The sequence below is a fragment of the Arachis ipaensis genome, chromosome B5 (genome assembly GCF_059453495.1).
Source record: "Arachis ipaensis isolate K30076 ecotype BB chromosome B5, ASM5945349v1, whole genome shotgun sequence".
Lineage (NCBI taxonomy): Eukaryota > Viridiplantae > Streptophyta > Magnoliopsida > Fabales > Fabaceae > Arachis > Arachis ipaensis.
Window position 1 is genome coordinate 36930110 of NC_142440.1, and position 14445 is coordinate 36944554.

At 32.2% G+C, this 14445-nt stretch overlaps 1 protein-coding gene across 4 annotated transcripts; it reads left to right on the forward strand.

The window, feature by feature from the left end:
• Positions 1-1263: 1263 nt before the first annotated feature.
• LOC107643529 (uncharacterized) lies at positions 1264-9432 on the forward strand. Of its 4 annotated transcripts, none has more exons than XM_016347208.3 (11): positions 1264-1398; positions 1594-1843; positions 4544-4621; positions 4727-5244; positions 5484-6020; positions 6170-6324; positions 7471-7667; positions 7766-7896; positions 8052-8371; positions 8455-8558; positions 8972-9432. In XM_016347208.3, exons 1-11 carry the CDS (start codon positions 1333-1335, stop codon positions 9040-9042), a joined length of 2427 nt encoding a protein of 808 aa, XP_016202694.1. In that variant the 5' UTR covers positions 1264-1332; the 3' UTR covers positions 9043-9432. The 4 variants fall into 4 exon arrangements, with proteins under 4 accessions (XP_016202694.1, XP_020979236.1, XP_088344292.1 ...); XM_088488166.1 differs by having other exon boundaries at positions 1306-1398; positions 4771-5244; XM_021123577.2 differs by lacking the exon at positions 7766-7896 and having other exon boundaries at positions 8194-8371.
• Positions 9433-14445: the final 5013 nt, after the last annotated feature.

Genomic DNA, 14445 nt, shown 5'->3' on the forward strand with positions numbered 1-14445 from the left:
AAAAAGATGGTAATAGAGTTACAAATAGCTTAGCAAGAATAGCACTAGCCACACCAAATAGAATTTGGGTGGAGAAATCTCCATTAGTTGTAATCAATTTTGCCTTTTTGAATATTATGGAACATCTCTAATTTTAATATATACTCCCTTTCAAAAAAAACCTCACTCTCTTATTTTTTTTACACCACTAAGTGTTAGAAAAAATTCACAAGTATAAAAAAAATAAAGTAGTAACAGTATTTATGAATAAATGGTCAAATTAGTCCCTAAAAGATCACTTATTTTTAAAATTTTTTAAATTGGTCCCCAAAAGATTTTTTTAATCAAATTTGTCTTTTAAAGATTTTAAATTAGTCATGTTAGTCCTTCTGTCACTTTATTTGTTGATAGTGTCAAAATTTGTTAATGTAGCACATTAAGTGACACCCCAACATACACTTAGGAGTCTTAATTAAATATTAACATGATTAATTTATGAAATTAGATCAAATCAAAACCTAATTGAAGAGAAAACTTGAGGTATTGAAATCTTGAGGTATTGAAATCTCCTAATTTTACTACTTTAATAGTCAATTAAGACTCTTAGGTGTATGTTGGAGTGTCACTTAACATTTATATGAGTAAATTTTGACACCATCAACAAATAAAATAACGTAAAAACTAACATAATTAATTTAAAATTTTTAAAAAATAATTTTGATTAAAAAATTCTTTCGAATACCAATTTAAATAACGAATAATCTTTTAGCAACTAATTTGACTCTAATATTTATATACAAAACTCTCGGAATAAAATACCGCTTACATTTTTAAAATCAAAATTTACGTTTAATTTTTTTAAAAATAAATACAAAATGCAACATGCATTTTACAAGTAAACAATAAAAAAGAGCAAATCATAGGCTACGTTTTTGGGAAAATAAAAAATATTATAAAAAGCAAATCATAACTTACGTTTTACACGGATAAGAAAACTAAAAAATATTATAAAATACAAATAGTAAACTATGTTTCATAGATAACAAAAATTAAAAAAAAATGATATTATGCACAAAATTTAACCTGCATTTTGCTCTGATACCATATCAATACTATTATTTCCTACAGATTCATTTTAACGTGTTTTACCAAATATTTTTTCATATTGAAAAAAAAATCAGTCCAATTAGCAATCACCTGAAGTTAAATTTTTTTTTTTTAAAAAAAAAATAGATAAACTGAAGAACTTGACACCAAAGTACGTAACTGCTAAAATTAGAAGTTAAAAAAAAAAGGATTTATTTGCAAATATTGTATGAGTGTGGGAAAGATGAGATTGTGATAGAGCTTTGTATGATCCAATCCAACTCGCAACTGCACCTTCAAACTTACATTACGTTCTCCATCTTTACATCACAGGTAACCTTTTTCTTGGTTTAATTTATTATTATTGCTGTAAAAAAAAGGCTTATTTTTACATTCACTTTGCTTTTTGATTCCAATTCGTTTCCAATTCTACTCTCTCTCTTCGTTTTCCACAAAAGAAACTTCTAGAATCAGGAACTGCAATTTCAATATGGCATTTCACTGAAACGTATCCTTTTGAATTTGCAGAATTGCGTCGTTCTCCTTTATTTTTGTGGCACCATGAATTTTTTGATGCGGTCTTCGTCGAGTTCATACTCGGAACGAACACCGCTTCCGCCCCCTAGGTCTGCGTCTGGGTCTAATCTAGAGAAGCTGGCGTCTCAGGATTCGCACGTGCGCCATAGCGATGATGCCACCATCGCTGGTCTTGTTTCAAGCTTACCAAATAAGCACCTTGATGTTTCTGCAGAAGAAGGGTTCATCACTATTCCATTCAGTATGTGTAATAATAATGTTTATAATATCATCACCTTAACAAATTACTTCTTTATTTTTGGCTGCTTGGTTCTTCCTATTTAATTCCTCATAGTTTAAGATATGAATATGATTATGTTGAATGGAGTAGGTGAAATTCTTGCTAAGTGTAGAAGATGCTATAGTTATAGCATATAAAGTTTGCTAAAATGCAGAAATTACTGCTCAATGGCCCCATCGAAGCCATTTGTGATGGAGAGGGGGTTGCAACAATGTGACTTGATCCCGCCGTTCCTTTGTTTTGGGGGTGAATGTCCTGAACCGGATGATAGCTGAGGAAGTGAAAAACGGTTGCATTTCTCCACCATTAATAGGCAGGGATGGTGCAGAGCTGTCTCATCAGCAGTTTGCGGATGATACTATTCTGTTTTGTCCGCAAGATGAAGAGACAATAAGAAGCTACAAGAGGCTAATATGGTGCTTTGAGATCACTTCTGGGTTGAGTATCAACTTTAACAAGTCAAGCTTGACCCCGATAAACTGACTGGGAATGGGTGCAATAGATGTGTGACCTTCTTGGTTGTAAGTCAGCATAGCTACCAGTGAAGTAGTTGAGAATATAACTTGGTGCAAACCCGAGGCTAGTGAAAACATGAAAACCAGTTATTGATAAGGTAGAGGAGAAGCTAAGCTGAGTCTTTGAAAGGCCAAGGTACTGAGTAAAGTAGGTTTGCTGGTGCTCATTAAGTTTGTATCAATAGTTTGCCTGTCTATTATCTTACACTGTATAAGATGGCAAACTGTTACTAGAAACTCATTATAGTGCAAAGGAGGTTCTTTTGGGGTAAAGAAGATGGGATGCTAGGAATGGCGTTAGTTAAATGGGAATTGTTATAGTGCCGAAGAAGTTAGGAGGGCTTGGAGTTGGGGATGCAGTAATTCACAATACAACCTTGTTCAAATGGTGGTGGAGATTTTCTAAAGAAGATTATCCTCTTTGGAATAAAGGAACAACATATGCAAGATAAAATAGTTAATGGTTTAGCCATGGATGTACGGGATGGGAGAAGAACAAGGTTTTGGGAGGATTCATGGTTATAATATGGAAAATTGAAAGTCTCGTTTCAAAAACTCTTCTTGGTGTTAAACTAACAAGAATTTACCATTGGGAAGTGCGGGTTTTGGAATGGGTTGGATTGAATATGGAGCTTTCAACGACAGAGGAAAGTTCCCCAATGGGAGTTTGAATTGTTAAACCAACTACATGGGGTTTGCAATCAATTTGTTTGGTGATAGAGAGGGAGGACAAAGTGGTGTGAAAATTTGACAGTGAAAAGGTTTATCTTCGACTAACTCCTTTGTGCAATTGTTGCAGGCTGCAAAGTTGACAGAAGAAGTGGCGAGCTATAGCTTTACCAAAGTCGTCTAAAAGGGACTGGTACCTCCCTGGGTAGAATTATTTGTTTGGTTTGTGCTAGTTGATTGAGTCAACACTAAGGACCAACTAGCTAGACTAGGTGTTCCTGATAGTAGGAATAAATGAATATGTGCTATGCTGAATGTGCTATGCAGGAAACATTTTGAAACTGTTGAGTATTTTGTGTGTGCTTGGCTCCAGCAATTCAGACGAACCTAGACCTTTCAGAGTATTATGAAAGAGCACTTTGAGAGTTGGATAGCTGTGTTCATGAGGATAGAGATCCGGAAGCTAATAGGTTTCTTTTCTGTTATCTAAATAGTCGATTAGGAATGAGAAAATATTCCAGAATACATTGACAGGGGTTGATGCAGTCATTAGCAATTGACTCCATTGCTTTTTGTGGCAATGCTGGAGATGACATTGGAGTTTACTGCTTTATGTAATTCGTTATTTATTTATTTATTTTTGGCAGTTTAGTGGTTTTTAAGAGGTCTGTTCTTTCTCTTGGATTATGGATTTGTGTAGGTTGCTTGTTGATAATGCTCCACCTTGTTGTGTTGAGTTCTTTTTCTTTCTCAAAAGAAAAAAAAAGGGTTTTGCTTTAAAAATATTGAAAGCAGAATGTTTCATATCCTAAAAGACTTAGAACCTTATATCATCTAAATTTCCAAGAATCCGGTAGTTCTATCATGGTTGAGGGCATTAGGTTGTGCTATCAAATTTTCTTCTGGAATCTTTGCCTATTTACTGAAGTAAAGCTATAAGATCTTCCCTTTACGAAGCATGATGTGTGATCTAATGAATTGTGATGTTTGCTTGAGGACGAATATCTGGTTCTGGATAGCGATGCCTTTTCTTAATAGCTTGACACTCTTGAACAGGGAGAAAGTAACTAGCATTTGTCATTGTTTGCATGAAATGGGAGAAATTGGTTTTATATGTTATTATAATAATAGGCGAACTTACTATAGATGCATTCTTAAAAGTTGCATTATAGTGATTGTAAAGTATAGCAAGTGCTCTAGAGAGGATATCAGCATGGAATTGTAATATAGCTAAAAATTTATGTATGAGGACATCGTCATCTTCTTCTCTTCTAGTCCTAGCACAAGTTGTTAATTTTGTTTAAGCTTATACATGACTTAAATTATGGTCATAACATGCTTTTTTTTAGCAAATGATAGAGTTAGACAAATCTATTTCTTTTAAGTATTTCCTCTCTGCCATGTGATGTTATGGGTGAGATTGCTCTTCATATAAAACACTATAAATCTAACTGTTAATTTGTTATCTTTTTGGTAGAGGAACTTCCTGAAAACTGGAATCACGTGCCAGATATACAGTCCCTGTGCTCACTTGACCGTTCATTTCTTTTTCCTGGTAATAGACTATTTTTTAATATAAATCTTGATTTTGGGATATATTTAATTGGTCAGCTGGCTTCCACAAAAAGTTTAGCAGACCTAATATAAGCATGTAATTCAGGTGAACAAGTTTATATCTTGGCATGCTTGTCTGCATCTAAGCAGGATACGGACATGATTACTCCAGTTGCTACAGCGATGAGTAAGAATGGCGTAGGTCAAAGCCCTGAGAGAGAAAATGAAAACAGTAAAAACAGAAACAATTTAATATCTAGAGAAGGGCAATTAAGTACCAGTGTTGAAGAGCATCTGGAAGATTTTATTGATGGTGAATCCCTTTGTAGGATGGAGGCACAGAAAAGACGAACTGAATTGTTGTTACAAAAATTTGAGAATTCACGCTTCTTTGTGAGGATTTCAGAATTTGATGAACCCTTGTGGTCCAAAAGAGGCAGTGCAATAAATTTTTTTAACCCTTCTGATGCAAATGGCCTAAAGGCTTTAAATATCCAAATTGAAGAGCCTACATTGTCTTCTACTGGAGTGGTTATTGATAGAGGAAATTTTAATGCCACCACTTCTGGAGGATTGGTGAGAGATTCTGTTAAGTGTTCTGCTCTTCCTAATGGAGACATCGTGGTATGTGCTATAAACTTTGGAAACTATGAAGATGCATTTAGTTTATCTGAAATTTACAGAGAGACAAGGATGTTTTGTTTGTATATTTAAATTTCAATGCAAATAAAGTAATATTTTCTGTTAAATTTGTGTCCGAGTCTTGTAAGATTTTCTGGCTTCTTCCCCTTTAATTGTCTAACCTTCCCTTTTTTCAATCCTTTGCCTAATCTAATTTAATGTTCTTGTATGGAAGGATGCAGATTCTTTTACAGATGAATGTTGGTGTAGACTCTCTTAAAGATCCTTGTATTGAAGTTCTCCAATTTGAAAAGTGTCCAGAGAGAAAACTGCCTACCGATGACCACTTCGAGGTAGAACATACAAATGAGGATCCATGTGCTGAATTGTTAAATTGGATGCTTCCATTGGATAACAATCTTTCACCTCGCCTGCAATCTCCTCCTAATTTAAGACGTTACTCCATGTCATCGTTACCCCAAAGTATGAGCAGTCCGTCTGGTTATTTAAAAGCAGTTAGTTCTATGTCAAACTTCCTTGAGAACAGGGATCAAATCCTATCTAACAGTTACTTGAGGAGAAAATTTGCATTGGAAGGACTACTATCTTTTCGAGGAGTCTCTTTGGAGCAAGAAAGATTTTCTGTCTGTTGTGGATTAGAAGGCCTCCATACTCCAGGAAGAAGATGGAGAAGAAAACTTGAGATAGTACAACCTTTGGAGATTCACTCTTTTGCTGCTGACTGCAACTCAGAGGATCTTCTTTGTGTTCAGATGAAGGTTTGAACTAGGATTTCATTGGATCAAATTATTTGACTTTCTATTTCTTGTCCTCTGCATATTATATTCTCATGCTTCTCTTTTTGGTCTTTTACTACCACATATATTTTCAGTTCTGCCTTGACTAATTTTTCTTAAGTTGTCTCCAGAATGTCGCTCCTTCAAATGTTCCTGATATTGTGATATTTATAGATACAATATCTATTGTTTTGGAGGAGACAACAAGAAATGGACCAATGCCATCATTACTGATTTCATGTGTTGAAGCTGGAAATGACCATTCTTTACCAAATCTAACCCTTAGGTTGTTATCTGGAATGAATATCTTATTATTTTTTCCAACTTTCTGTTGTTACTTATTTGATATCATGCTAGGCTGCAAATTTGGCATTTTAGTTTCATATTCTTGTGCTGAGGGACACCACCCTCGTGAAAAAATAGAAAAATTATCTGCAAAAGAAACAGAAGGGGAGAGAAAAAGGAAAAGGGGGGGGGGGGGGGAGGGGTGGTAAAATATAACTAGACAAATCTATGGATATCATATGTAGTATAGACAATGTCAAGGCATGGGATAATATATATGAAAAGACTGTTTATTGATTTGCTTACCTTTGTTTTTACTCCCATCATTTTTAAGGTTAAAATATAGTCTTCTGCACTAGCAATATTCAGGCATATGGAGTAACATTTTAAAATATTATTTCTACTCAATTTTAAGAGGAAATTGGTATTGTTAACAGTGGATATTGTGCATATTAGTCCACCCTTTTGTTGTGTATAATAGTAACAAATATGGGGTTATTCAAAATGGTAAGTACTTTGTTCTCTTAATAAATGGTCTTGAGTTCAAGTCTTAAGAATTTCAAAATGTTTATGGCTAATATATAAATAAGGGTATTTTAGGGGAAAAAAATCTTGTGCTTGAAACCCTCAATCACTGTTATATATAGTAGATAGGCTTGAGTTGAATATTTATCTCATTTTTCTTCCTCCAGTTGCAGCAAACTATATAATAGATGACTTTTCATGGCTTCACTGAATTGTTTCATTAATTTTAAAACAAAATTTGAGATAATCATGGCATGGGAAAGAGGATAAGAGAAGGAAGGAGTGAACTCTTCCTTTCTATAAGGGCTAGTTGGTCTTTTTGCATGTGTGATTTACTTGTTAATAATGATGTGTATTAATATTGCATAAAATAACTGAGATGACCTTGCTGAAAAATATATGTATCATTGTTTTCGATAAAAAATATATTCAGTTCATAGGATGAATGATGTAATGAACTTGTGTTACTTTAGGCATGACTTTTATTTGATTATCTAATATTTTCTTTACTTAAGTGCATGATTATATTTTTTCGTGTTGGTTAACTCAAGATTGGTGTCTGTGATCAACTCTAATAGTCGTCATCTTATTAGAAGGTTTTTTGTCTCTTTTTTTTTTACAGGAGAGGTGAAGAGCATTCTTTTGTCGTTAAACCAGCAACTTCTATGAAGAAGAGTATCAATATTCAATACGATACAAGTTCTCAATTTTCAAAACAATTTCAAAATAGAACATCAAAATTAAGTCTGGATGGAAGAAAGCCTACTTTGATTAATGATCAGTATGCAATTGTGGTGTCATACCGGTGCAATTATACAGGTAGGTTCTTTTGGCCCGATCTCCTTTTCCTATTCTATGATTTTTAACATGCTGATTAGTTGTTTTCTTTTTCTTTCTTTTTTTTTAAAACAATCTAGCATCAAGGTTGTTCTTTAAGCAACAAACTAGTTGGCGACCATGCACCTCTAAGGATATTATGATCTCTGTTTCATCAGAGATGTTAGGACAATATCCAAGACCTTGTGCAACCTGCCAACTTCCTGTGCAGGTTATTGTTTATTTAGCTACTGTCCAACTCAAACTAGAGCTTTGGATTGGAAATCATTTAGCTCAGTTTGATTTTTTTTTATATTAGTTACAGTTGATCTTATGCTTTTATTAGCAATGCCAATTAGTTTAACTTCATTGCTTCATTTTGATCAGATCCTAACTCTGCAAGCTTCAAATTTAACATCTGAAGATCTAACTTTAACAATGCTATCTCCTGCATCCTTTAGTTTACCCCCATCATTGGTCTCCTTGAGTTCTCCAACGACTCCAAGAAGTCCTTTTATTGGTTTCGCAGATTTTTTAGGAAGAGTAAATAGTGGAAGGAGTAGTGGTGCCACCCAGCCGTCAACTGTTGAAGAAAATGGGGAAAAAAGTTCTACTAGTGAAGCTAAGGCAGTTTCTACAAGTGATGTTCTTCCTAATTCTGGCCTGAGTTGTACTCATCTATGGTTGCAGAGTAAAGTTCCACTCGGGTAACATATCATGTCACGTTTTTGTTTCTTTAACTATTTAAACTGAAAGTACTCGATTAAATGCTATGCTTCGGTTGCATCAGGTGTATTCCAGCTCAATCTATAGCAACTGTCAGGCTTGAACTACTCCCATTGACAGATGGCATAATTACGCTTGACTCTCTGCAAATTGATGTTAAGGAAAAAGGTACAGATTGTGTTACTTTTATTAATATGTATTTTTCTTAACTAGTTGCAGCGTCTATCTAGAGGAATACTTGGTCAATAAGAATAAATGGGAAGATGAACTATTTGTCTATGACTTGTTATTTCTATGCTTGTATGGATTTCGAAGTATCACTCGTATGTGTAACAACATAGCAATTTCTTGTGATGCATAAGGTTGTGTTGGCTTCCGAGATGCTTCTGCGAGAGCACCCACGCCCCATCTCCTCCATTTCATATAACTAATAATTTGTTTTCACTATCATCCCTTTGGGTATTTACCTGTCAAAAAAAGTATTTCTTCTTTTTATATGCATTCTGTTTTGTACATTCTTCTTTATTCCTCATTTATTATATGGTTCCGGTTTCTCACATGTTCACATTTTGTTGTGATAGGTATTACTTATACCCCTGGGTGCGCTCTAAAGATAAATTCAACTTCCAGTATTCCGAAGGGGATTAGTTAGAATGGGACCTGTGGCTGTTTGCATTTCCTTTTCCTTTCTCATCAAGCTCATTAACAAAATATGGATGATTTGCTTGCCTAAGTTCTAGAAGTGCCCTTGCAACTTATTCTCATGGCAGAAAACAGATTTATTACTTTCCTGAATTTTAGAGTTTCGCTTATAACTTAAATGTCACAATAGGTGTTTATAGGTAGAGAAATTCAGTTAAGAAATGTGTTGGGGTATATTTATCCAAATATAGAGTTTTCCTTTGTATTGTAAAATGTAAATCACATGGTTAAATAGATACTTACTAGGTGTTACATGCCCTTTATTTAAGGGGAAAAATGTAAACAGAGATGGTATTTTTGTATTTTTATTTTTTTTGTAAATATGTGAGTGAATTATCAATCTGGCCTCTATTTCTTAGAATGACAATGCGGTCACTCAAGATAAAAATGATCCATTTTGGTTCATGTCCTCTACTTTTGTGATACGATGCGGTTTTTGTGGGTGTTTTTATATCAACTTTGAACGGAATAGGTTGACATGTTAGGTTCAGAAATAGACAGAGGTTTAATTGTCTCTAAAATTAAATTGGTTAGAGGTTTATTTGTCTTTATTCTTTAAACAATATTTTTTTAAAATTATTTTTTTATTCATTATATTAATATTCTTTTTCCAATAAATTATTGAATAGATAGTATAATACGTACAAACTAATTACTAAATTATTCAAATTTAAAAATATTATTTATTATGAAATTAAATAAATGATTTTTAAATATATAAATAATAAACATTAAAATACGGTTAATACATTAATAATAACTCTATTTAATTGAATTTAATATAATAATATATATATAAATTTAATTGAATTTTAATATACATAAAATTTTAATTAATTTATATTATTCTTATATTGATAAATCTTCATCGATTTGTAACCTTATGACTATATGTATTATTAATAGAATAATAATATTATTAATGTTTTGAGTTTGTTGAGTTTATAAATGGTCTCCAGAATATATATTTTATGTTTTATTTTATTTAGTATTAGTAGCTTACTCATAGTGTATTTTAGTGCAAAGATATCAAATAGAATTATTAATTTAGTTTAAAGAGATAAAAAATTAAATTTGTTATTACTCAGAAAATTTTTTACTATATATCAAATAATATGTTCATTAGTTTCCATTTTATTGTGAAAATTATCTAGATCATAATACTACTAGTATATCATAGGATTATTGTTATTAGTGTATTAACCGTATTTTAATGTTTATTATTTATATATTTAAAAATTATAATTGAGAATTATTTATTTAGTTTCATAATAAATAATATTTTTAAATTTAAATAATTTATTAATTAATTTGCACTTATTATACGATATATTTAATAATTATTGAAAAAAAAATATTAATATAATTAATAAAAAATAATTTAAAAAAGATATTATTAAAGAATAAGGACAAATAAATCTTTAACCAATTTGAATTTTGAGATAATTAGGTCCTTGTCCATTTCTAAACCTGACACGTCAGCGTTTTTTTATCAGGATTGATGGAGAAACATTCACAAAGACCGCGTTGTATCACTAAAGTAGAAGATAAGAATCGAAATGAATCGTTTTTATCTTAAGAGATTGTGTTCTCATTTTAAGAAATGAACAAAGACCGGATTGATAGTTCTCTCAAAATATGTTACATACCTTTATACCCTTTAGGCTTTTTTGTTTTTTTTTTATAAGTAGCAGCAACTCATCACATGTCCCAAGAGGGGGTTGTGAGGGATTAAAATTTAAAAAATAGCATTACATCAATCAAAACAAACATATGAGGATCCAAATTCCAAAATATACATAGAACTATCTAATTTCTAGTGATTTAGGTCTTATACACAAGTCAAACTCATGCCACTGCATCCAATATTTATTTGAGTATATATTGGGAGTATTGATAAAAAAATTAGAACTTCTAATTCATTTTTTTAATTATGTTCTTAATTTTTTAAATACAATTTTGAATTTATTTTGTATTTTTTATTTTTTAAAATTGTACTAAAGTATAAGATTGATAACTAGAGAATGAATTAGGGTTTCTAATCATTACTCAAATAGTTGCTTCCTAGTTGAAAATTAAATCACATATGAGCATTCGATGTATCATAAAGTAGAAGCACCTAGATAAGCCTCAAACTATGATCAATGATGCTATGTAATTGTAAACACAATTATAGCAGGATTTGTTTGTATATACATGTATATCTCAAGATGATATGTGTACAAGATGTCTCTGGTACGGGTTGAGAGATGGATCGAGAACTTGCGGATTGAGGCAGATGCCGGATCACTTGCCTGGAGCAATGGGGGGTGGTACCTGCAAAGACACTCCGACGCTCAAGTCAGAATGGATCTAAGAGGTAGAAGGTGTGAGGAATGAATGAATACCTGGAGGGACCTGGGTCCTCTATTTATAGCTGATGGTGAATATCTTATCTTATCTCGTTTGGCTAAGATAAGAGAGGTGTTTGAATTCAAAAGTTGGTTGGGAGCTCTTGAAGGGCCGGTTCTGGGCCTTTGGGCCGAAACGGGTAGTTCCCAAGTGACCGGGTATGCGGGATCCGTGGGTTGGATCCGTAACAATATGGATAAGCATAATTATTCATGCTACATGATTATACATGTATGTTGATAGTTAGAGATGTAATTATTTATGTTATTTTTTTTATCAACATAAATTTTTCGAAGAAATAATATCATGACATAGTATCACATCTCTATGTTCGAAAGATCTAGAGTTTAAATCTAAAAGAAATTATTCATATGGTCATCTTTCTATCAGCTTAAGTTTTTGGAAGAATTTGAGATTGCAGCACTGGAATTGAGTATCGTATTTTGTGATAAGAGACTAAAACTAAAATTTTAATCTCACCTTTAGAAAGTGTTAAACACAAGGGACTGAAGTTTTTAGAGATTGAGACTAAAAATTTTATAACATTTCTTTCTAAAAATACTCTTATTTAACTTTTCAAACTCAAAATCTATCTCTCAGTCTCTATAATGATTTTAAACTAAACATGATATTGAGATATAACTCAGTCTAATATATTTTACACCAAACACAATATAAAAATTTAATTCAGTTTCTGTCTCTCAATCTTAGTCTTCCTGTCAAAGAATAAACACTCAACCCGGTTCTTGTCCATTTTCATGAAGGACAAGGCGGTCCCTGTCTAAAAAAGAGGGACATTTAGCCTTCGACCTTTTTATTTTGAGACAATACGATCCCTCTATTAGAAAATTTGTTAAATAGTAACGAAAATTAGTTTTGGGCTTTATTTATAATTTGTGGGGGTTTTAAAATCTCACAAACTATTAATAAGTTTATTTTTGAAAAATTCTTTCACTAGTGGTTAAGTAAAACAAGACTGTTGCTAGAAATGATGTCACAAGAAAAAAAAGTAATTACAGTACAAATACCTTTTAAAGAAAAAAAACATCGAACAAGAAATGAAAAAGAACATTAATGTTGATATTGGTATTAGTGATGATGACAGTAGACGAGATAACAACGATAATAAAATATAGTTACACAATAAAAATAATAGAGGTATAAGTAATGATGATGATGATGATGATGATGATGATGATGAATTGATGATGATGCTAAAGAAGGTAGTAGTAGTAGTAGTAGTCCTAATTGATCATATTGTTAAAAAGAATTTGCAAGAATTTAAAACTTTCACAAAATAGAAATAAAACCCATCACAAAAATAATTATATTGTCCCAAAATAAAAAAAATAAGATAATTCTTTGTGAAAATAGATAGGAACCAAAGTGAATCCTAAAAGTCAAGCTCAATATCTTAATCAATCTAGTGTTGGTTGTCATGAATATTCCCTTTGTACTCCAATTTTTTTTTGGGTATTATTTTTTTGATATTATTGTACTCCTATTTATATTCTTTAGCATATGGCGATATGTTATCAGTTATAACCACCTACCCATAAGTCTAACTGTCTAAATCTAAGGCAGCGTTTGTTTTTCGATACATGTTCATTAATAAATGGAGACAGTGGTATATAAACTTTGTAAAATTAATAAATAATTAGTCAATAAATTAATTATTATCTAAAAAAATTAAAAAATTAAATTTTATAGTTTAGAAGAATAGAAATATTTAAAATACAAATTTTAACACTAATTTTAAATATTTTGGTCTAAAATTAGGCTAATGGTGCGGCATTTACAACCACACTTACTTACTGGCAAGTGCACCGGGTCGTACCAAGTAATACCTTGCGTGAGTAAGGGTCGATCCCACGAGGATTGATGGATTAAGCAACAATGGTATTTGATAGACTTAGTTAGACAAACAGAAAATAGCGTTTGGAAGTTCAAAAGCACTAAAAAGTAATTAAGAATTTCTTAAAACAAGCAGTAAATGAGCTGTGAAATATATATGGGGAAATAGTTAAGGCTTCAGAGTTATCTATTTTCCTGATTGACTTTTCTTATTAACTATTTTAATCATGCACGATTTAATTCATGGCAAACTATTTGTGACTAGACCGTAATTTCTTAGACCTTCCTAGTCTCCTCTAAAATTCGTCAACTGCCAATTCCTTGGTCAATTGATTCCAATTAGAGGGTGATGATCAAATTCCAGTTTATATGCCACAAGAATCCTAATTGTCCAAAAATAAGGGGATTATATGTCACGTATCCCGTTAAGTCCAAACAATTAAAAATCCAGGATAATATGTTTTCAAGCTATTGTTCAAGTAAAGAGCTTTTCCAAGTTTTACAAGAACTCAAATAGAACATGGGTCATACTTCCGTTCCACCCAAATTCATAAAATAAAGAACGAAAACAATTATTGAAATATAAATCAAAACATGAATTAAAATAGTAAAATAATATTATCAATCCATACAATAGACAGAGCTCCTAACCTTAACAATGGAGGATTAGTTGCTCATGGAATATGAAAATGTAAATTTGTATGGAATAATGTTGTGGAATCTCCCCAGGACCTCTCTGTAACACCCTACCATACAGAGTCTTATGCTTAAGTCATAATTCAGAGATGGCAAGGTATTACGACCTCTAAAACCAAAATTTAGTACGTTTAGTAGTATGAATAGTTTATTATAACTAGGAGCCTTTGTAGAAAAAGGGGTAAACAAAAAACCGTAACTCGAAAGCGCAACACTCCGATCGATAACGTAACGAACAGGGATAAGCTAACGCGAGATCATATATATACAAAGGAGTGTCAAAAACAGGAATATCAAGACTCAAAATCCGGCTGCGAAGATAACCGGTCCAAGCATAGCAATATATACATATAATAAAATAAGGAAACCCCAAAGGAAACCCAAAGGGACACAAATACAGAAACCTATTCTC